This window comes from Budorcas taxicolor, chromosome 15 (genome assembly GCF_023091745.1).
Source record: "Budorcas taxicolor isolate Tak-1 chromosome 15, Takin1.1, whole genome shotgun sequence".
NCBI classification, from domain to species: domain Eukaryota; kingdom Metazoa; phylum Chordata; class Mammalia; order Artiodactyla; family Bovidae; genus Budorcas; species Budorcas taxicolor.
In genome coordinates this window covers 71,486,203-71,508,742 of record NC_068924.1, presented here as the reverse complement: position 1 = coordinate 71,508,742, position 22,540 = coordinate 71,486,203, and the positions used below count along the sequence as shown (strand labels likewise).

At 40.9% G+C, this 22,540-nt stretch overlaps 1 protein-coding gene across 2 annotated transcripts in view; it reads right to left on the bottom strand.

Annotated features, from left to right (window-relative positions):
• TTC17 (tetratricopeptide repeat domain 17) overlaps positions 1–22,540 on the bottom strand; it is a 125,581-nt gene that overhangs the window by 35,911 nt on the left and 67,130 nt on the right. Inside the window, exons 17-19 of one of the 2 annotated variants that reach the window (XM_052652319.1) lie at positions 17,330–17,500; positions 3,894–4,153; positions 3,217–3,370 (exon numbers count right to left, since the gene is read on the bottom strand). In XM_052652319.1, the coding sequence (XP_052508279.1) occupies positions 3,217–3,370; positions 3,894–4,153; positions 17,330–17,500 (585 nt within the window). The remainder of the gene's footprint in view (positions 1–3,216; positions 3,371–3,893; positions 4,154–17,329; positions 17,501–22,540) is intronic. The other variant, XM_052652320.1, reaches the window with a different exon arrangement.

The window sequence follows — 22,540 nt, the reverse complement described above, 5'->3', positions numbered from 1 at the left end:
AAATCCAGTTACATTATGTATATGGCACTTCCCTGGTCTTCTAGTCTAGTAGACCTCACCAAAGTGGGAAATGAAGTCAATTATGCATTATCAGTTTTATTAATTCTTAGAAAATCAACAATGACCCTTCATCTCCGAGACTCTTCCCCCACAGGCTCACACAGGACTAGTTTAATAATTTGCTTTACCACCATATCAGGATTTATCACAAATCTTATCACTTGGCAGTGGACAGAATCTATAGTTGGTTGAAAACTGGGATACTGAACCTCTGCAGTCTTCTCTTACCTCTTCCACGCTATAGAACTTTGGACATGAGTGAAAGTAATTAGTTTTATGATCTTATTTGCAAGTACATTCAGTGCCCTACCCAACCTCACCTATTTGAATCCACTTAAAACTGCCTAAGTGCTCTTCTATCCTCTCAACCATACTGAGCTTTAATTTTCACTTTTACAAGAAATTTTTAGTTTTTGTTTGTAAAAGTAATATAGGCTTATTTTAAGAAAATTTAAAAATGGAAAAAAAACATAGAAAATGAAAATCACCTGTAGCCCTATTAGCACCCAGAGATGACCATTTATGACGTTTCAGTGTAAAATTGAGGTATCTTCAATATATGCTACTTTATAAAGTGCTTTTGTTCACTTGCTAAATTACAGACATCTTGGTTGCACAGTACAGGACAGGAACATGCTGTGGTTTAGGCAACTGTCATCATTTAGGTATTTTTCAGATTTTTATTATGATAAGCAGCATGATGATCAGTATCTTTATATGTATATCTGTTGCACTTATAAGATTCAGTTCAGTTCAGTCACACAGTCGTGTCTGACTCTCTGTGACCCCATAAATCGCAGCACGCCAGGCCTCCCTGTCCATCACCAACTCCCAGAGTTCACTCAAACTCACATCCATTGAGTCGGTGATGCCACCCAGCCATCTCATCTTCTGTCATCCCCTTCTCCTCTTGCCCCAACCCCTCCCAGCATCAGAGTCTTTTCCAATGAGTCAGCTCTTCGCATGAGGTGGCCAAAGTACTAGAGTTTCAGCTTTAGCGTCATTTCTTCCAAAGAACACAGGATCTCCTTTAGAATAGACTGGTTGGATCTGGTTGCAGTCCCAGGGACTCTCAAGAGCCTTCTCCAACACCACAGTTCAAAAGCATCAATTCTTCGGCGCGCAGCTTTCTTCACAGTCCAACTCTCACATCCATACATGACCATTGGAAAAACCATAGCCTTGACTAGACAGACCTTAGTCGGCAAAGTAATGTCTCTGCTTTTGAATATGCTTAGAAGATTTTTTAGGGTAAATTACTAGAAGTAGAACTGTTGGTATATTTAAAAATTTTCTGATGTATCTAGTCAAACTATCCCCAAATTCATTTTATTAAATCTCACTGTGTATTATACAAAGACAATCTGACAAGCAGAAACGGCATGTTACATTTTACGTCTGCATTTCCTTGACTGCTCGAGAGGCTAAACATTTAAACCACTGGAGCGGCCGTGCGTGTGTATGTGTGTGAGTGTGTTATGTGTATTTGGTGAACTGCCTATGTACTGTGCACATATTTTACTAAAATGCTGTATTTTTTTCTATCGATTTGGAGGCGCTCTTTAAATGACACTGATATCCTTTGCTTATCATGTATTCTGTAAAAATATATAAATATCTGCAAAAAATACTGTTTCAATTCTTGGTCTATTTTGTAGTGTTTTCTGATGCCAGAATTACTTTTTTATTTTTCTCTGTGCTTTAGAAAGTCCTTTTTCACCTTACAAGTATGTAACTATCCATTTAAATTTTCCTCTTTAATGTATTTATTATTATTGTGTTTACTATTTAAACCATTGGAAGTTTCACTGCTATAATGACTGATGTTTTATAGTTGGAGTATCTTTTTCCTTGCTACTGCACATAGGCTTATTAGAGCAAGTGCCACTTTCTTTCCATAATCTGCTAACACATGCTATCTTCCTTAAACAGTAAAACTACTTTATATTTCAACTCCAGTCATGCCAAAATGTCCTTTTTGGTGTCCTTAGTATTTCTGTCAAGTCACAGATCATTCTGAGATTTAGCTAAGATTACCTCATCCCTTATATTTTATTATGTGCTCTCTGCTTTCAGCTTTGGCTGCTGCTGCTGCTACTAAGTTCTTTCTTTCGTGTCCGACTCTGTGCAACCCCACAGACGGCAGCCCACCAGGCTCCCCCGTCCCTGGGACTCTCCAGGCAAGAACACTGGAGTGGGTTGCCATTTCCTTCTCCAATGCATGAAAGTGAAAAGTGAAAGGGAAGTCGTTCAGTCGTGTCCGACTTCATGACCCCATGGACTGCAGCCTACCAGGCTCCTCCCTCCATGGGATTTTCCAGGCAAGAGGACTGGAGTGGGTTGTCATTGCCTTCTCCGCAGCTTTGGCAAATACAATTTAAATTAGACACATTTTCATGAAGTTATCTTGAATTGTTAAATCTAACACAGTGAAAATATCCTTTTAAAAAAGGAGAAAAAAAATTAAAGAGGAGAATTTTCTTTCTTTTTTGTTTTTTTTAAGAAATTCTATCACCACCATTTCACTGCTGGAAAAGAAAGTCAACTGTACTCATGGCAGTGGCCCTGAACCTGGAGTCCAAAGACAGACTTTGGGATAACTATGAACCCTAAAAGTACATGCCACATTTTGATGTAAATGTATTTTTTTTCTCCTGGGGAGTAGTTCCAAAGCATTATCTAATACTTAAAGAGCTATCTAACACATAAAAAATTACTAGATAGTAATTATCGAGCCCTATGTGTTCAGTTCATTTAAAGCACTTTACATGTATAACCTTATAGAATACACACAACCACTCTATAAGATAGATGCAATTATCCCCATTTTATAGATAAGAAAAATGAGACAAAGGAACTAAACGGCAGAACTGGTGTCTGAACCCAAGGAGTCTGTCTCGAGCCCACAGTTTTTTTAATATATTAAACTAAGCTGTCAAGGTAAGAAGTAACAGAGTATTTAAGTTCAAGATGGTAAGAACATAAGCCAAATAAATGTTTAAAACAAACTTTTTATACCAATGACTGGCTTCCTGTTCAGTTGGCTCAGTTACCTTTTCATGTGATCTATGTCTGCAGTCACGAACACACCCTTTGTGAGAACTGAAACAGTGAAATCTGAAAGAAGAAACTGGCATACTGAACATTCCAATCTACCTTGTGGCCCAGGAGATGCCACCTTTGGGCCAGTGATCTCCAGGTTTCCTTGGTTACGATGCACATTTTCTGTCTGACTTGATTCTACCTTTTTCCCAGAAGTTTTCTTATGATCTCCTTTGGGTTTCTTTACACGTTTGACCTGGAATGTGATCTGGGAAATGAAAACATGTTAGGGACAAATGAGATCAATTTTCACGTCTGCCTGTGGCTGTGAGTATTGGTGGCTTTAAGAATAACCAGTCCTAACACAATATTGTAAAGCAATTATCCTCCAATTAAAAAACAAAAATAACAACCAGTCCTGTGCAAGAGTTAAGTTCTTTCCTTCAGTTTAATTCTTAAAGGTCTAGATGAAAAATGTTTAGTGAAATGAACAAAATAACCTAGCCTTAAAGGATAGAGAGGAAACTAAAACTTAAGATGTTTGAACTGGGCTGTTCGAAGCCTGCAGGCTTTGAGCGTGGCTTCACACCCATTTCCTCTAAAAGCCAACTCTACCCAAGGCACATGAAATGCTTCCAGCAGTACAATTCTCATGTGAAGGCTGACTAGGGCATGGAGTCGAGTGGCACACACCCAACAGATTACACTTGGCAAATTAGGAGCACTGCCCCCTACCCACTCTCAAGGACCTGGGCTACAAATTGGTAAGGACTGAGTTGGCAAACTCTTACCCATTCTGTCGCTTCATCATCTTCACTTCTGCAGTCTCCATAGCAAGAACTTCTGGCTACTCCATCCTGGGGGCCTTTCTTCAGTACTCGTATGCCCTGCAAGTCCAGACGCCGTCCCTTCATCTCCAGTGCTCCTCCAAAGCCTTCCAGGGGCCATGCCTGTTGAAATTCATCCACCAAGGCCAATATCTCTTCTGACATTTTTGTTTCATCTGAATTCTCCATCTCATCAGAACCATTGCTTTCCTCAACCACTGTACCTGAAATTCAAGTGCAAGCATGCTATTACAAGTTATGCAGTCATTCACGTACTTGAGTGACTCCAACCTTGCTTTCTGAGAAAAATTTCGGCTCTGCTTAGAGGCACTTCTGTAGTCCATCTTCATAAAAATACCATTCAACATCTTCAGTATTCATAATTTATCATTTTTGTCATCCAGCTTTTATAAAAAACTGGATTGAGAACAATGGCAGAAGCTAGATGGTAGGCAGTCATAGATTGTCACTAGTGAGCATGAAGATGGCTATTTTATGTGTATTTTGGGGGAGGGGGGAAAGGCCAACTTGCTCTAGATATAAGACATAGATGGTAAAGATGAAGTTTATTATGATATATTATTTAATATATAGGATTCTTCAAGCTTTATTCAAATGGCATATGAAATACAGTTGTTAAGACCATACAGCCTAATTACCTTAACTGAACAATGATTTGTTTAGCGGAAAATTATCCTAATTCCACATGAAGGCTTTCATTTTCACTAATGGCTAATATAAGATATAACAATTTGCTAGTGTGATTTTTCCCTAAAATGGTTATCAAGATATTTATTATATTGCTAATGTTTCTTATGTAAAGACTCCCATGGATGTTTCTCAGTGCAATGGCCTAGTAAAAATTCTCTCTCCTGAGCAGTCAGTATGTTTCCATTATTATACACTGTAGGTTACACAACCTTACAAGCTCCCCTCTATGCCTAACTAGAAAGAAAGCTTAGGGCAAAATTAGTCTGAGTTTCTTAACAGAATGTTTTCCTTTAAAAAAAAAAATTCTTTACTACTTAACTTCTGCTATTTTGAATAAATGGCTGAATCCTACACTGTGTTCTGTGACAGTTCTTTCTACTCCTTCTAAGAAGTATACAGAGTACATAAACAAATAAAACAGAATGCTTCCTTCTATGATACGTGCCCAGTGGACAACCTGAGAGCTTGGGGTTGATGGCTCACAAATTGATGGTCTATGTTATGCCAGTACCCCAATAATCTTCAACTGGTAATCTGGCTTTTCAGTAATTTAGAACATGGTATTCATAAGGCCAAGGCTAGGAATCTCATAACGGTATCAACAGACCTATAACCACAGTGAGTAATCCATCTCAGAAATGCAGTTTCAGTCTCTGAGAAGTCTGAGAAAGCAGGCTGATTCCCATTACTAAAAACAACTTAAAGGTTTGAGCCCTTCTCACAGGTCTGCAGCATCACTCAGCTCTCCAGTGGCATCCCTGTCTCCCATTCCACTTTCCGGAATAGAAAGTGGGAAGGTGGGCAGGGCTGTTGCCAAGCTGAGGAGTACCACTAGAAATCTCTGTCATTTCTTTCTCTGAAAAGCTATACGGCTCTTCCATTTGTTAACAAGTGACTATAAAATCTATTGCTATCCTTTCAAGTAACTTTGTTTTCTGAACCAATATGATAGATTCTGTTGCTTAATATGATCATTAACGTTCTGAAACAAGTCAAACAGGGGTTGGCAAAGTCTTTTCCTTTAGGGTATTTAGATAAGAATGGTTACTTGCCAAAATTATGCAGTGAGTAGTATAAATGTGGGTCTGACAGAGTTCTAAGCTTTAGTTTCTACTTTGTTTGCTCCTATATTCCAAATGTCCACAATTGCTCCTGGCACAGAGCAGGCGCGAACAGCTACAGAAACAATTAATGGGAACTCAGGAAAAATTTGTTTTGTGGATTCCTTGAGGATCTGCTCTTCCTGCTTTTGCCTTGTCCTGCTGGAAATCTGTCATGTGTTCAAGTACTGCCCACCTAGATGATAGGCAAGCAATGGAAAGGCAGGCATCATGTGTTTAGCATAGCGTCTGATACGCCATATACTTCACAAACTTCTCAGTACCTAAGCCAGGGAAGCAGCAGAAAAGGACTGCTATAGGGATTCCAACAGGAACTTAATTAGAATTGCCCGGCAGCTGACTTGTAGCAACAGCGTTGTCTCCAAGTCTTCCTCATGTTATTTTAGCTTCCTCTCCTTCCTTCTCTGGCTACCATGGGATACCCTGCACCTGGTTCTGGGACAGAAAAGAACTTTTGATAGATTTGGCCATGACTAAGAATACAGGTTTAAAGAAAAGTGGCCTTTGGTCAAAGGAAGACAGCACATAAATAATTCCCCAGCGCATAGTTAGAGCTGCAAATGGATGGAAGCCTTATTTCCACTCAAAAACTACTATTTAGAAAGTATTCATGTTGTTTAGTTGAAAGAACTTCTGCAAGCCCAGGTCCCAAAGATTAATACTTCCCTATGCCCTTCAGTTCAGTTCAGTTCACTCACTCAGTCGTGTCCGACTCTTTGTGACCCCATGAATTGCAGCATGCCAGGCCTCCCTGTTCAACACCAACTCCCAGAGTTCACTCAGACTCACGTCTATTGAGTCAGTGATGCCATCCAGCCATCTCATCCCCTGTCGTCCCGTTCTCCTCCTGCCCCCAATCCCTCCCAGCATCAGAGTCTTTTCCAATGAGTCAACTCTTCACATGAGGTGGCCAAAGTACTGGAGCTTCAGCTTTAGCATCATTCCTTCCAAAGAAATCCCAGGGCTGATCTCCTTCAGAATGGACTGGTTGGATCTCCTTGCAGTCCAAGGGACTCTCAAGAGTCTTCTCCAACACCACAGTTCAAAAGCATCAATTCTTCGGCGCTCAGCCTTCTTCACAGTCCAACTCTCACATCCATACATGACCACAGGAAAAACCATAGCCTTGACTAGACGGACCTTAGTCGGCAAAGTAATGTCTCTGCTTTTGAATATACTATCTAGGTTGGTCATAACTTTTCTTCCAAGGAGTAACCATCTTTTAATTTCATGGCTGCAATTACCATCTGCAGTGATTTTGGAGCCCAAAAAAATTAAGTCTGACACTGTTTCCACTGTTTCTCCATCTATTTCCCATGAAGTGATGGGACCAGATGCCATGATCTTCGTTTTCTGAATGTTGAGCTTTAAGCCAACTTTTTCACTCTCCTCTTTTACTTTCATCAAGAGGCTCTTTAGTTCCTCTTCACTTTCTGCCATAAGGGTGGTGTCATCTGCATATCTGAGGTTATTGATATTTCTCCCGGCAATCTTGATTCCAGCTTGTGTTTCTTCCAGTCCAGCGTTTCTCATGATGTACTCTGCATAGAAGTTAAATTAGCAGGGTGACAATATACAGCCTTGACGTACTCCTTTTCCTATTTGGAACCAGTCTGTTGTTCCATGTCCAGTTCCAACTGTTGCCTCCTGGCCTGCATACAGATTTCTCAAGAGACAGGTCAGGTGGTCTGGTATTCCCATCTCTTTCAGAATTTTCCACAGTTTATTGTGATCCACACAGTCAAAGGCTTTGGCATAGTCAATAAAGCAGAAATAGATGTTTTTCTGGAACTTTCTTGCTTTTACCATGAACCACCGGATGTTGGCAATTTGATCTCTGGTTCCTCTGCCTTTTCTAAAACCAGCTTGAACATCAGGAAGTTCACGGTTCACATATTGCTGAAGCCTGGCTTGGAGAATTTTGAGCATTACTTTAGTAGCATGTGAGATGAATGCAATTGTGTGGTAGTTTGAGCATTCTTTGTCATTGCCTTTCTTTGGGATTGGAATGAAAACTGACCTTTTCCAGTCCTGTGGCCACTGCTGAGTTTTCCAAATTTGCTGGCATACTGAGTGCAGCACTTTCACAGCATCATCTTTCAGGATTTGAAATAGCTCTACTGGAATTTCATCACCTCCACTAGCTCTGTTCGTAGTGATGCTTTCCAAGGTCCACTTGACTTCACATTCCAGGATGTCTGGCTCTAGATGAGTGATCACACCATCGTGATTATCTGGGTTGTGAAGATCCTTTTTGTACCGTTCTTCTGTGTATTCTTGCCATCTCTTCTTAACATCTTCTGCTTCTGTTAGGTCCATACCATTTCTGTCCTTTATCGAGCCCATCTTTGCATGAAATATTCCCTTGGTATCTCTAATTTTCTTGAAGAGATCTCTAGTCTTTTCCATTCTGTTGTTTTCCTCTATTTCTTTGCATTGATTGCTGAAGAAGGCTTTCTTATCTCTTCTTGCTGTTCTTTGGAACTCTGCATTCAGATGCTTATATCACTCCTTTTCTCCTATGCCCTTACCATATGGTAATATGTATCATTAAAAAGTTCCTAGGGAAAAGGCCTTTCGCTGGTGGAAATCAGTATTCAACTAAAAACTAGTTGCAGGCTTCTGCTGCTGGCAGCTATTCGGCCTTTTCAAAGCTGCTGGGGTTGGGGTGACAGCAGTTCCTAAACAACACTGAATAAAGGTGAGAAATGGGGAGATCATAGAGGTGCTACGCCTTAGAAAAAACAGACCAACCTTTATCTATTTAGGCCCTACTACATGCCTGTCTCTGTGCTATACATTTGGGAGCAAAAAGAATCTGATCCTAAGGAATTAAATATAATCAATTTGGAGACATGAAACTATACATTAAACAAAGAGAGAACAATTACATTTAAATATTTTTTTCTAAAGGAAAAACATAATTGAATGTAGTCATGAAATGCTTTTTTACAGGAAGGTAGACTACCTGAGGCAGGATTTAGACTGAAGAGGTCCAGGGAGGGCACCCCCCAGAGCGATGACACTAAACACCCATTCACACACATACAGAAACAGGTGTAAGGAAGGTGTATGTGAAGGCACTACTGCTTTCAGATTAACTAGAACAAAAAATTTATACAGGGTACATCAGCAAATAAGATACTCAGGGAAGTGGGTGACACTGAGTGTCTGGGAGAGTCTGGACAAAGATTCATTGTAAAGGGAGCCTCCAGTTCGTTAAGCAAAGAATAACAAGGTGGCAGCCACCACAGTTCCAAAGGTTAGATTAGTAAATCAGTTGATGTCTTAGGAACTAGGGGTGGAGGGCAGAAGGGAGACAGAGGACAAGCAGAAAGGTGTTTCAACAATCTCTATACACTTCTCTCTATACACATAAAGAGAAACTGACTTAGGCTGGGGATAAAGGGGAAATATTTAAAAGGGAAGGGAAAGAGGTATGGGGTAATTTCAGTGAAGAAAAATGAACAGAATTTGGTAATTATGTGGATATAATGGGAAACAGAAAAAAGCCAAAGATGACTTCACGATTTTCACGCCAGATGTGAAACAGGGAGCATTTTACTATACCATGTGAAGCTTTAGAATCTGCGAACGTGTGACTGTGATGCTGTTTGCAAAGTCGATGGCACAGGGACAGCACAACAGGACAGTGTTGGGATTTCAGGAGCTTATTTATTACTTTGTTTCAACATTTGTTGTTACGTGCTTAACAATGCGCTGAGGGCTCAGAATATAACAACCAGTGGAGCTATGGTCTAGGCTAGAAGTATGGACACGTCTCCAGACACAGTCCAATAAGCAGCTGCAAATACAGAATTCAGGCAGAAAGAGGTCTGGACAACAGAGGGGTCTCAGCAGGTTGAGCAGACTCCAGGAGACAGTGAGGCACAGGGAAGCCTGGTGTGCTGCAATCCATGGGGTCACAAGGAGTCAGACACAATTTAGCGACTGAACAACAGAAGACAAAAGTAACTGTTAGGCTTGCTGCTTGTGGGCCAGATGCTGTGATGTAAACTGGAAACAGAGAGACAGAGACCCTTGTTTTTTTCTTTGCCTTCAACATGTACCATTTTCAAACTGGAAAAAGGAGAATACATATTGTGAAGTGAAGAGACTGTGAGCACCCACAGTGAGGCTCACCCACAGAAAAGTTCACGCTTTTCTCACTTGGATGAATTATATCTCAGGGTACTGGGAAAACTCACAGCTGAGTCTGAGCCCTGTGAGGTAATCGGGCCAGAATCACAGGGACAGGAGGAGTGTTGAGAAAGAGAGAGAAGCGTATGTAGTTCTGATTATAAGAAAAGGAAAAAAAAAAGCCCACTATAACTTTGCAACATTGTAGACACAACTGGAAATCTGGAAATTCACAGTCTGGGCACCAGGTGGAAGAGACTTTCAAAGTGGAGCACATTCGTAGAAAAGGGACTTGGTGAAACTCCTGAAAACCATGTTAAACTGGGGAGGACTGAAAAAATCAAGGTGATCCTGTGGCAGGAAGAGCAGCTGATATACCGCATACACACATGATCAGACTTTGAAAATATTTTGCTATGAAGATTTTAAAAAATTCCAGAGCGGGTACTTCAAGGATAGTGAAGGGACTAAAACTGTATTAAACAGAAGCTAGAAGGAAATGAGGACATTTAGCTAAAGGGAGCAGAAACGTGGGGTGGGGGCTGGTAGACAGGAACAATAACCATCTTCAAACATCTCAGGAAGCACATTAGAGAGAGACAGACTCTGTTAGCCTCAGAGGGCAGGGCTAGAGACGAGAAGCCGTATTTTAGCTCTGTATTAGGAATTATGAGTGGTCAGAAATGGAATGGGCTACCCAGGGAGAGACCAAGCTGCCCATGCCTGGAGCAGAAGCAGAAGCAGAAGCAAGACAATGCCAGGAACACTACTGAGAGGGAGAGGACCATCAGAAGGTGATTAAAAGAAAGGTGACTGTGTTTGATAAGCAGTGTTAATAATCTTGAAAGAAAGGTTCCAGGAAGAGTTTTAGGGAGCAGAAACTGAAAAGACAAATGCAAAATGAACAGATTGACAATAAACAGAGGTAAACATCACATATTCAAAGAGATGACCAGCAAGACAAAGTCCTTCCTTCAAAGTTTGGATCAAAATGTGTCCAGAAAGTCTTATGTGATTCATATCCATAGGTTTTTCTGTAAGACTGTGGCTTCTAAAGGCAAGCAGGCACATTCTACCTTTCAGAATATGTTCCTTTGTCTCACAAAATAGAAAGTACACTCTGGAATTAGACAAAGTTGTTTTCAAATTAGGACTCCACCACCATAGGACCTTGGGTAGTTCTGTCTGGAGTTCCTGTCTTCTCTGCACAACACGGATGGACTTGGAGGGCATTATGCTTAGTGAGATATGTCAGACAGAAAAGGGAAATACTGTAGAATATCACTTATATGTGGAATTTAAAATGTATAACTAGTGAATATAACAAAAAAAAAAACCTCACAGATATAGAGAACAAACTAGACATGACCAGTGGGGAGAGGGAAGGAAGGAGGGGCAATACAGGAGCAGGGGGTCGAAAGGCGCAAACTACTAGTTGTTATGCTGTTTAGTCACTGAACTGTGCTGATTTTTTGTGACCCCGTGGACTGTAGTCCGCCAGGCTCCTCTGTCCATGGGATTCTCCAGGCAAGAATACTGGAGTTGGTTGCCGTTTAGTTCTCCAGGGGATTTTCCCGACTCGCGGACTGAACCCACGTCTCCTGTACTGGACTACTGGGCCACAAGTATAAAATAAGCTACAAAGATATGCTGCACAATATGGAGAATGTAACGGGCATTTTATAACAACTACAAATGGAGGAAAACCTTTAAAAATTGTGAATCACTATACTATACATCTGTAACATGATACTGTACAGCAACTGTACTTCAATTTAAAAGAGGCAGTGATCTCTTTTTTGAAGTCAGAGGATAAAGCTGTGGACTTGAGATTTAATGCATAAACAACAGCATAAAATTTCAAACTAGTAATCAGAAAGCACAAAAGGCTTAGATTAAATCACTAAGACTAAGATAGGGAGGGAAATTATTCACTTCTGAGAAGAACACAATAGTGAGTATTCATTTGCACAAGTGGTCCTCTTCCTTCTTTTAGCTGGGTTAGGATAGTAAAATACGTGAACCGTGAACTTCCTGATGTTCAAGCTGGTTTTAGAAAAGGCAGAGGAACCAGAGATCAAATTGCCAACATCCGCTGGATCATGGAAAAAGCAAGAGAGTTCCAGAAAAACATCTATTTCTGCTTTATTGACTATGCCAAAGCCTTTGACTGTGTGGATCACAATAAACTGTGGAAAATATGAAAGAGATGGGAATACCAGACCACCTGACCTGCCTCTTGAGAAATCTGTATGCAGGTCAGGAAGCAACAGTTAGAACTGGACATGGAACAACAGACTGGTTCCAAATAGGAAAAGGAGTATGTCAAGGCTGTATATTGTCACCCTGCTTATTTAACTTCTATGCAGAGTACATCATGAGAAACGCTGGACTGGAAGAAACACAAGCTGGAATCAAGACTGCTGGAAGAAATATCAATAACCTCAGATATGCAGATGACACCACCCTTATGGCAGAAAGTGAAGAGGAGCTAAAAAGCCTCTCGATGAAAGTGAAAGAGGAGAGTGAAAAAGTTGGCTTAAAGCTCAACATTCAGAAAACGAAGATCATGGCATCCAGTCCCATCACTTCATGGAAAATAGATGGGGAAACAGTGGAAACAGTGTCAGACTTTATTTTTTTGGGCTCCAAAATCACTGCAGATGGTGACTGCAGCCATGAAATTAAAAGACGCTTACTCCTTGGAAGAAAAGTTATGACCAACCTAGATAGTATATTCAAAAGCAGAGACATTACTTTGCCAACTAAGGTCTGTCTAGTCAAGGCTATGGATTTTCCTGTGGTCATGTATGGATGTGAGAGTTGGACTGTGAAGAAGGCTGAGCGCCGAAGAATGGATGCTTTTGAACTGTGGTGTTGGAGAAGACTCTTGAGAGTCCCTTGGACTGCAAGGAGATCCAATCAGTCCATTCTGAAGGAGATCAGCCCTGGGATTTCTTTGGAAGGAATGATGCTAAAGCTGAAACTCCAGTACTTTGGTCACCTCATGCGAAGAGCTGACTCATTGGAAAAGACTCTGATGCTGGGAGAGATTGGGGGCAGGAGGAGAAGGGGACGACCGAGGATGCGATGGCTGGATGGCATCATGGACTCGATGGACGTGAGTCTGAGTGAACTCCGGGAGTTGGTGTTGAACAGGGAGGCCTGGTGTGCTGCGATTCATGGGGTCGCAAAGAGTCGAACACGACTGAGTGACTGAACTGAACTGAACTGAACTGAAGGATAGTAAAAAGAAGACAGAGAATTCGGAGAAGACAATCTAGAAAAGCAAGTAGGGAATTGTTCCTGTTAACAACCCTTGTGCAAATACATCAGGGCCCCCTTTCCTGATGTTAACATTGAGCAGATACTGTACGTACTTGTGAGGACTGTGGCTCACAACCAGCCTCTAAGTCACGAAGCAGCAGAAACACAGGAATGCCTGTGTTTCCAGAAATGAACATTTACTGGGTTCCACGTGTGTACGAGTACCTGGCACAAATGTTTCCCCCAAAGTTATTTCATTTAAGTATTTATGAGCACTCTGAAGCTTGCTCCACCCCCACCCCCACCCCACCCCCGGTTTATTTTTAAATTAATGAGATAAGGAAGGTTCAGCAAGATTAAGCAACTTGCCCAAGATTTAACAGCTAGTAGGTGGCAGACATGATAACAAAATCTCTGACTACAAAACCTACAGATAAGGTTTCCGGGGGAGAGGTTCTGGACTAGATAATAAGGTATTAAAGCACTGGTTTTGCAAAGGTTAATCAGTGACACAGTTTTCACCAATCCTTAGCAAAACGAGAAACAGAACAGAACACGTACAAGACTTCCCTGGCGGCCCAGTGGTTAGGACTTTACACTTCCACTGCAGGGGGCACAGCTTCGCGCCCTGGTCGGAAAGGTAATATCCCACATGCTGTTTGGCATGGTTAGATAAAAAGAGAATCAATAAAAAAATAATAACAAAAAAAGAAAATGTATCTAAAGTTATAGTACTTACACACACACTTATGTCCAGATACACATTTTTCGGTGTAAAGCTGCCAACCGTCCATTTTTGAGGAAGACTATCTTTATTCTAACACAGTCTTTGTACTTTTTTGACATTAAAATGTTTTATATATATATAAAATAATGGTAACAGCAAATTCCAGTTTTCCTCAAGAATGACCTTACAAATTTAAAAATAAAGCTCTAATCTATCAACCCCCTATGTCTGAGAACCACAGGCAAATGACACAGCTATGAAAGCAGAAGGCCCCAAGGATGAGTTTTAGTTATACACCACCTACTAAAGATGTTAGGCAAGGCACCTAACTTCTCTGAGTCTCAATTTTCTCACCCACAAGATGAGCTAATAATATCTATTTTATAAAGTTAATACATAACATATAACACTTTTTAAAATTATAAAGTATCACAAAAAGGTAGTAACTATCATAATAATTTATGGTTACTGGAGAGGGCTTAACTATTTGTATTTATTTCCCTCCCAAAACAGAGTTTTCAAAAAAAACTTTCAACGTCTATGCTTGACTTTTACTATACCACACTATTTAAATTAAAATATAGAATCTTTCCCCTAACCACACTATAGGAAGCTTGCTGGTATCAAAGTGGTAACGTACACCATGACTGTGGTCCCTGTGGCCTCGTCAGCATCTAGAGAAAAGAATGTACTCCCAGAATTCAGACATGGCTTTTTAAAAAAACAAAAAACAGTATCTTAAACTAGTGAGACTCATCACCATACTGTAATTACATGAGCCTGAGAGGCAGTGTGCAGAGTGCTGAAGGGACCTGGCAACAGGGCAACTGTTCAGCGCCCCAAGCATGGGGGACGGAATGGAACCATGGGGGAAACATGGAACCAAAGAAACGTAAATATTAGGTTACCTGACTCAAGCAATGATGTATTCAGAAAATGAAGTGACACACAGTAAGATTCCGGTTGGGTTTTATTCTGAACTGTCCTAGGACAAGATTCTAATTGGGTAGTCACGACTATTACAGTCATTAAGGAGTCACATTGGAATAGTGTCAGTTTCTGTAGGCTGAAAAAAACACCCCTTTATGACTACTCAGTTTCATTTTTGTTGATTCTGAGTTTATCAAACAATCTCATGATGTTCATGTGGCTGTGTGGGTACCTAATGCCAGGGAGACATGAGGCTCCTGGGCACCAGAGAGGTGTAGCCCCACTGTGAGTGAGCAAAGTGGCCATCTGGTTTAAGTCAGTTCTTCTGCGTAGGTAAATGGGAAATTAATTTCCTTAAAGCCCCACGATTCCTGGCAGAAGAGATGAAGCTAATTTTCTAAACCCACAGAAGTGAAGGTCGCAACATCCCTCTTTGAGGTCTAGCTTGCTTCTTTCTCTTAGACACTGTTTTTTTATATATAATAAACCACTTAGAAGGAAACGTAAGATTTTGTCATTGCTAGATATGTTCATCCAATCTGTGCAGGAAGGCAAACGCCACATTTCACTTCTCTAACATTTACTGTACACAGGAATATAAGGTTACATAGGGCACAATATATAAGAAGCTCATTGTTTGATGGAACATAAGTCATACAAGCATTTAACACTATATAAAATGTGCCTTGACAAAAAGTAGGAACAAGACAGCAAATGAAGCAACTGAACTCCTGGCGACCCTTGTGAAAGCTTCACAGAGAAGACGACATTCGAGCTGAACTTGGAGATGCACAGGGATCGTCTGTAAAAAGCAGTGTGTAGAGAGGCCCTTCCCAGCCTCTGCAAAGGAACGGGAGCTCAAAGCAGCATGGCCCGAGAGGGAGATGGGAGAGGTTTGCATTCCCCATGGTACAGAGCACCAGTAGACAGCACAGCTGGAGACAGAATCAAGGGCCAACTGCATCGTATCCCACATTAAGACATCTGCGTTCTTCCTACAGGTAATAGGTGGGCTTCCCTGGTGGCTCAGATGGTAAAGAACCTGCCTGCAATGTGGGAGACCTGGGTTCAAACCCTGGGTTGGGAAGATACTCTGGAGAAGGGAATGGCTATCCACTCCAGTGTCCTTGCATTCCATGGACAGAGGAGCCTGGCAGGCCACAGGCCATGGGGTTGCAAGGAGTCAGACACGACTGAGCGACTGCACAGAACTATAGATAATGGAGAACCATAGAACATTTTAAGCATAGGCAACTTACCAGATCAGGTCTGATTTTAGAAACCACTCCTTGGACACAAGAAATGGGTAACAGGTTATTCCTGCTTTTTAAATTGTATACCGATTATATGTATTCTCTCTCTCCCACACACACACATACCCACCCACCTCTCTTACATGACTGAAGTAAAGGACTAGATATGGGGGGGGGATGGCAATCATGAAGCTACTGTTAACAGCCCAGACACAAATGAAGAGAGTTGGAATGCAGATAGTGAAGGAAGGAACAGATAGAGAGACAGGAAGCTTAATAGGTCTTAGGCATTGACTGGTTATAGTGGTGGCTGGGTGAGCTGTGCCATTCACAGGAAGCAGGAATACAGCAATCAGAAGCAGTTCAGGAAATAGGACAAAATGAGGACAAGCTGAATTTCAGATATGTTACACGTGGAGTGCCCGTGGCACATCCAGATAGAGCACTAAAAAGACAGAAGTGAGATCCAGGGTCACAGAGAGTGTCTTGGCTGAAAGCACGGATTTTGAGACACTGGTGTACTCCAATGCATCTCAAAGGCCAAGAGATAACAAAGAGGGGACTAAGAAAAGAAGACCAAGGCTAAGATCCTGGGTAAAAAGAAAAAAAAAGGGCAAAGTAAAGAATAAGTGAATGAAATTGAAAAAAGATATTCTGAGGACAGGAAGAGAACCAAGATCAAGTGATATCCCAGAAGCCAAAGGAAAAGGAAAAGGAAAAGCTCCTACTGGGGAGCTGTGCAGAGTTCCAAAGGCAGTGAAGAGGTTAGAGTAGGATGAGCACTAGGAAGTCACTCATTTTGGTAATTATAAACAGCCTGATACATCTTAAGAACTTTTCAGCACAGCACAGCTCAAAATGTGATCATAAATGGAATTTTAGAAGAGGGCCTGGTATAGGTATGCCCATTATTTCAAATCTTTAAATTTTACTGGGTTAGTGTAAATACAATGTGCTTTTTTGATGATTTACTCAATAGACTAATGACATTAAGAAGACTGGTACATAAATCAAATGCGCTCTAGTAAACGAAGACGTTGAGGTGGAGAGAAAAGAAGTGTGAAGAGCAATTTCACATTATAGTTTGTCTTCTGCCTCCCAATCTGGGGTCACCCTCATGATTCTACAGGATAGTAAGTGACTGTTAAAAGAAAGAAACAAATGCTTGAGAGGAAAGAAAAGCCTAAGTTAACCTCCAAGCTTGAGGGTTGATTCTACCCCAGGAACACAGCTCAGGTCAAAGCAACTTACTTTCAAGCCTAAGGACATCTGAGTCCCTCCCTGAATCCTCAACAGACAGCACAGGGTCCTCCTCTGTCCCTGCCTCAGAGGGCTCTTCTTCAGCAGCATCCAGTGACTGTGAGTTGTCAAAATACTTCTGTTTGTCATGGCCGTTGTCCAGGGTTTTCGCATGACAATTACCTCAATGACAAGAGACAGACAGAGCACATTAGAAACCTCTCTTGTGTAGTCCCGCAGCTCAAGGTCCCCAAGTATCAGGAAGAGCAAAAAGGTGACCGTTGCGTTTTTCTTCAGCAGGAGAAAAGTGCCCTTTAAAGCCAGGTCATAACTGTGATTCACGATTTTGCACTGAAGTTCAAGTTTCACCTGTTAGGCTACTGTTAAGTATTTGGGGAAAAAGCTCTAAGAACGAAGTCCCAAGATCTCCTTCCATTCTTAATGAATGATTGTGAAACACTTCTCTGAAAGTCAGAAACATCATAAAAAAAAAGTGGTTTTCCTTCTATTTGCCTTTCGAAGGTGAGAAATGACAGATGAGTATTTGAACAAGTCTGGAGATAGATGAATTATAGCAGAAGAGTATACCATTCTTGCATTATAGCTTAAAGTGAAAGACTCAAAGGTGAAGGGTTAGAAATTAAAAACCAAGGACTTGGAGGGGGTAGTGGTGGCAGAGAAGCCACATTTGTGACTGTCAGATCACACAGGTGCCTATTTTCCTTTCGGAAACAAATTTTGATCATGTGTGAAAGTGTCAGTCGCTTAGTCGTGTGTCTGACTCTTTGCAACCCCATGGACTGTAGCCCGCCAAGGGGATTCTCCAGGCAAGAATAGTGGAGTGGGTTGCCATTTCCTTCTCTAGGGGATCATCCGACCCAGGGAGTGAACCTGGTCTTCTGCCTTGCAGGTGGATTCTTTACTGTGTGAGCCACAAGGGAAGCACGTGTGTGTTGGCTCACTTGTGACTGACTCTTTGCAGCCCCGTGGACTGCAGCCCGCGAGGCTTTTCTGCCCATGGTGGGGAATTTTCCAGGCAAGACTACTAGATGGGGTTGCTATTTCCTACTCCAAGGGATCTTCAGGTTCTTTACCACTGGCACCACCTGGGAAGCCCAGTAACAATTTAAGCATAAAATGTCACATTTGAGTGTAATCATAGCACTGTGTGATACTAGGTTGGTACAAAAGTAACTGCAGTTTTGAATTGCTGAACTCTGCCAGTTGATATTACATTACATTCTTAAATAAATGTATTTATTTATTTATAAATTTTATATGAATTTCTCACTTTACGTTTTTTTTTTTTGGCTAATGACTAGTTACTGTTTATTTTATATTTATTTTAGACTACAGAAATGTTAGACAAAAAAGCAAATTCAACCACTTTTTTCATTCAAGTTCAAAACGGGTCATAAAGCAGCAAAGATAACTAGCAACATCAACAATGCATTTGACCCAGGAACTGCTAACAAACGTACACTGCAGTGGTGGTTCAAGAAGTTCTGTAAAGGAGATGAGAGCCTTGAAGATGAGGAGTGTAGTGACTGGCCGTTGGAAGTTGACAATGACCAACCGAAAGCAATCGTTGAAGCTGATTCTCTTAGAACTATGAGAAGTAGCCGAAGAACTCAGCTTCAACCATTCTACGGTCATTTGGCATTTGAAGCAAATTGGAAAGGTGAAAAGCTAGATAAACGGGTGCCTCATGAGCTGACTGAAAATCAAAAAAATCATAGTTTTGAAGTGCTGTCTTCTCTTATTCTATGCAACAACAATGAACCAACAATTTCTCAATTGGATTGTGACATGTGATGAAAAGTGGATTGTATGACTGCTCTAATGACTGAGTAGTGATGAACAGCTCACTGGTTGGACAGAGAAGACGCTCCAAAGCACTTGCCCAAGCCAAACTTGCACTAAAAAGTGATGGTCACTGTTTGGTGGTCTGCTGCCCATCTGATCTAATATAGCTTTTCGAATCTTGGTGAAACCATCACATCTGAGAAGTGTGCTCAGCAAATTGATGAGATGCATCGAAAACTGCAACATCTGCAGCTGGTAGTCGTCAAAAGCACGGGTCCAATCTTTGTCACAATGCCCAACTGCACGCTGTACAACCAGTGCTTCAAAGATTGAGTGAACTGGCCTACAAAATTTTGTCTCATCTGCCATATTCACCTGACCTCTAGCCAACCAACTACCACTTCTTCAAGTATCTCAACAACTTTTTGCAGGGAAAATGCTTCTACAACCAGCAGGAGGCAGAAAATACTTTCCAAGAGTTTGTCAAATCCCAAAGCACAGAGTTTTATGATACAGGAATAAACAAACTTGTTTCTCATTGGCAAAAATGTGTTGATTGCAATGGTTCCTATTTTGATTAATAAAGATGAGTTTGTGCCTAGTTGCAACGATTTAAAATTCATGGCCCGAAACCACAATTACTTTTGTACCAACCTAATACTTTCTGACATGTATAGTTAGCATGACCTCCTGATACAATTTTGTGCAGGAGTCAAAGAGCTTTGACCTTATTAGGGAACCATGCGTTAACAGAGATAAACAGCCACTATCTAGCTCCACTTGACAGTCATTCTCTGGGAAGAGGAATGTATTACTAGACTGCTGTGTCTTTGGTGGAGATCTGGCTGGCTGAACAGGTCTCAGGTTCCATGTGAGTTGTTGCAGAAGAGGTATATTCAGTAGGAGCCTACATTCTTACTACAGGACACTTCTTTGAATAAGGGTGCATAAGAAATTTTTCTCCTTTATCAGAACATCCAAACATGTTCTAAAAGTTTTTTTTTTTCTTTCTTTTAAAAGAGAATGTTGCCTCAAAGAGATGTATGTACCCAATCAAGCTGTCTTTGTAGCAATGGGAATACAGGAAGTCTTTCTGGATCTGATGACTCCCCTTCAGATTCTGTAATTTTGGAAACTGCTACTCAGTCATTTCCCTCATTGTACCAAAAAAACATAAAGGACTCAAAGCCTTTCCCAACTTACTAGTTTAGAGAGAGGGGAACTGCATACGTTGGGAGTCACTTTCCATTTTCCAATTCTACACTATCATACATCTGAGGCTATTTTCAACAAGGCTACCCCAGAAACTGAAGACTCTCTGTCTCAAGAGAGCTTTAGCTCTCAAGAAATTTAACAAGCAACCTGGGGAGACAGTAAAGAAAGACAACAAACACTAATGAACTGGTCTACTGCGCCCAGCAGGTGCTTCAGAGAATGAGCTTTGAGTGGGTAGATCTTGAATTGTGAAGAATACGTAGGACTTAAAAACACAACTTTAAAAAGGGGGAATTACAAGGAAGGGCAGCAGTATTTCTTCAGTACTTTTGCATTTTTCCCCCCACTTACACCTCAAAAACACCCTATGAAATATTATTAATTTTACAGACAAAGAAACTGATTCTCCATGAGATTAAGTTACTTGTCTGAGGTCAAATATAAGTAAGTGGTAGATCTGGGATATGAATCAGTTCTATTTTACTACAAAGCTTCTTGGCTTCCCCCTAGTCAATACTACCTCTTTAAGCAAAAAAAAAAAAAAAAAAGGTCAAGAAGTTGGCATTCTAGGTAGGGAGGAATCATGTGTTGAGCAAAGCAACAGGAATAGGGATTCTCATTTGTGATTGGGAGGCCATGAGAAGTACAATTTGACAGAGATGGAAAGGGTGGAGTGTGTGGGCCCTGGAGGGCTACCAGGAAAGAAGCCATAAAGAGCAAGGGTAGCTGCTCTCTTTCTCCAGATTCTCCTGAGAGGCCAGAGGTTGCTGAGTTGCCTCCACTTCTGTCTTCACCACTGAGCCCATGTAGGTACATGTGGGAAATCAAGCACACGAGTATTAAAATAAAACAAAGCAATGACAACAACTCCAAACACCCAGCTGTCTGAACTTTACTGTGAAGAACAGAATGTCTCTTAGAGGAAATTCTTAATTAGGATATAAATAAGCATGACTATTAAAAGCAGAGATGAAAGAAAACGATGACAATGATACTGATCATTTAAAACATACACTGTTCCTAGTGAATGTTCTCTGTCTTTAATTTTGGTGAATTTGCCTCTAAAGCATTATTCACCTTGACTCAAGCTGGGTAAAGCAAAAGCACAAACCATTTAACACTGGAACCTGGTGAAATTCTAGCTGTGTTTCCTGCAGTTGATTCTGTCCTCCAACCTTTGCATCTCTTATTTTTCTCTCCCACCCTCTATTATAAAAATTTAATTGGTTTCATCTTTTTAAATGTCTGAAATATTTAAAAATGCTTTCCAGGTCATTTATAAGATATGATATGCATAAGATCCTGAAGCTAAAATTAGTCCTTCTGCATGACCTTAAAGCAGACACCCTCTTGAAGCAAGCCCCGTGAATTCTAAGAATGTCCTCCCCTCCAACTCAGGAAATCGGGGCCAGCACCTCTGAGGGAGAGGGTATAAAAGGGGATCAGGGAAAAACAGGGGAATTAAGGGAATAAGAAGTTTATTTTAAACCATTTCTTAGTAGTTTCTAGAAGTAGGCAAAATCAAAATGATCAAGTAAAAATTACATGTTTTAAAATTAGAACTGTTGATATGAATTTTCTTAGGTTGATGGTTAAAAACAGACTGGTTTGGTATTCTGGTGTGATTTCCATGATTAACTAGTCTCATCACAGAAAGGCACACTGCCTAATTCTTGAACGACTCCTTCCACTTGCCGGAGGCAGAACTAAAGAACTTCAGGGAAAATAAACTTCCCTATTCTCTGGGCTATAGTGCAGGTCTACTCCAGCTCAAGAGGAACTGAAAGCAGTCGCCTATATAAGAAGAATACTGCTTGTCTTCTCAGCAAAGGCAGAGATGCTGTTCTCACTAAAGAAATACAAGGAAATGTTGGAGAAGGAAAAGTGGAAAGATATCTAAAAAGTAACAAGTACCTTCTGTGCATATGGCTATTATTTCTTGCTGATGCAAAAATGAGGAGATTCTGTGGCTTAGACTAACCCTGATCGGCTTTTTTTTGGGGGGGGGGGTGGGAACTTCATGATTTAAATGAAATGCTTTAGATAACAAGGTCCCAGATGAAAATGGAAACACTTTCCTCTGCTTAATGTTCTATATTTGCTTGCAAAGAATTTAGCACCCAATTCAAATCCTGGCAGTCTGGTTTTTCTTAGAATTGAGAGGATATGCAGGAGATATAAGAGATGAGGGTTTGATTCCTG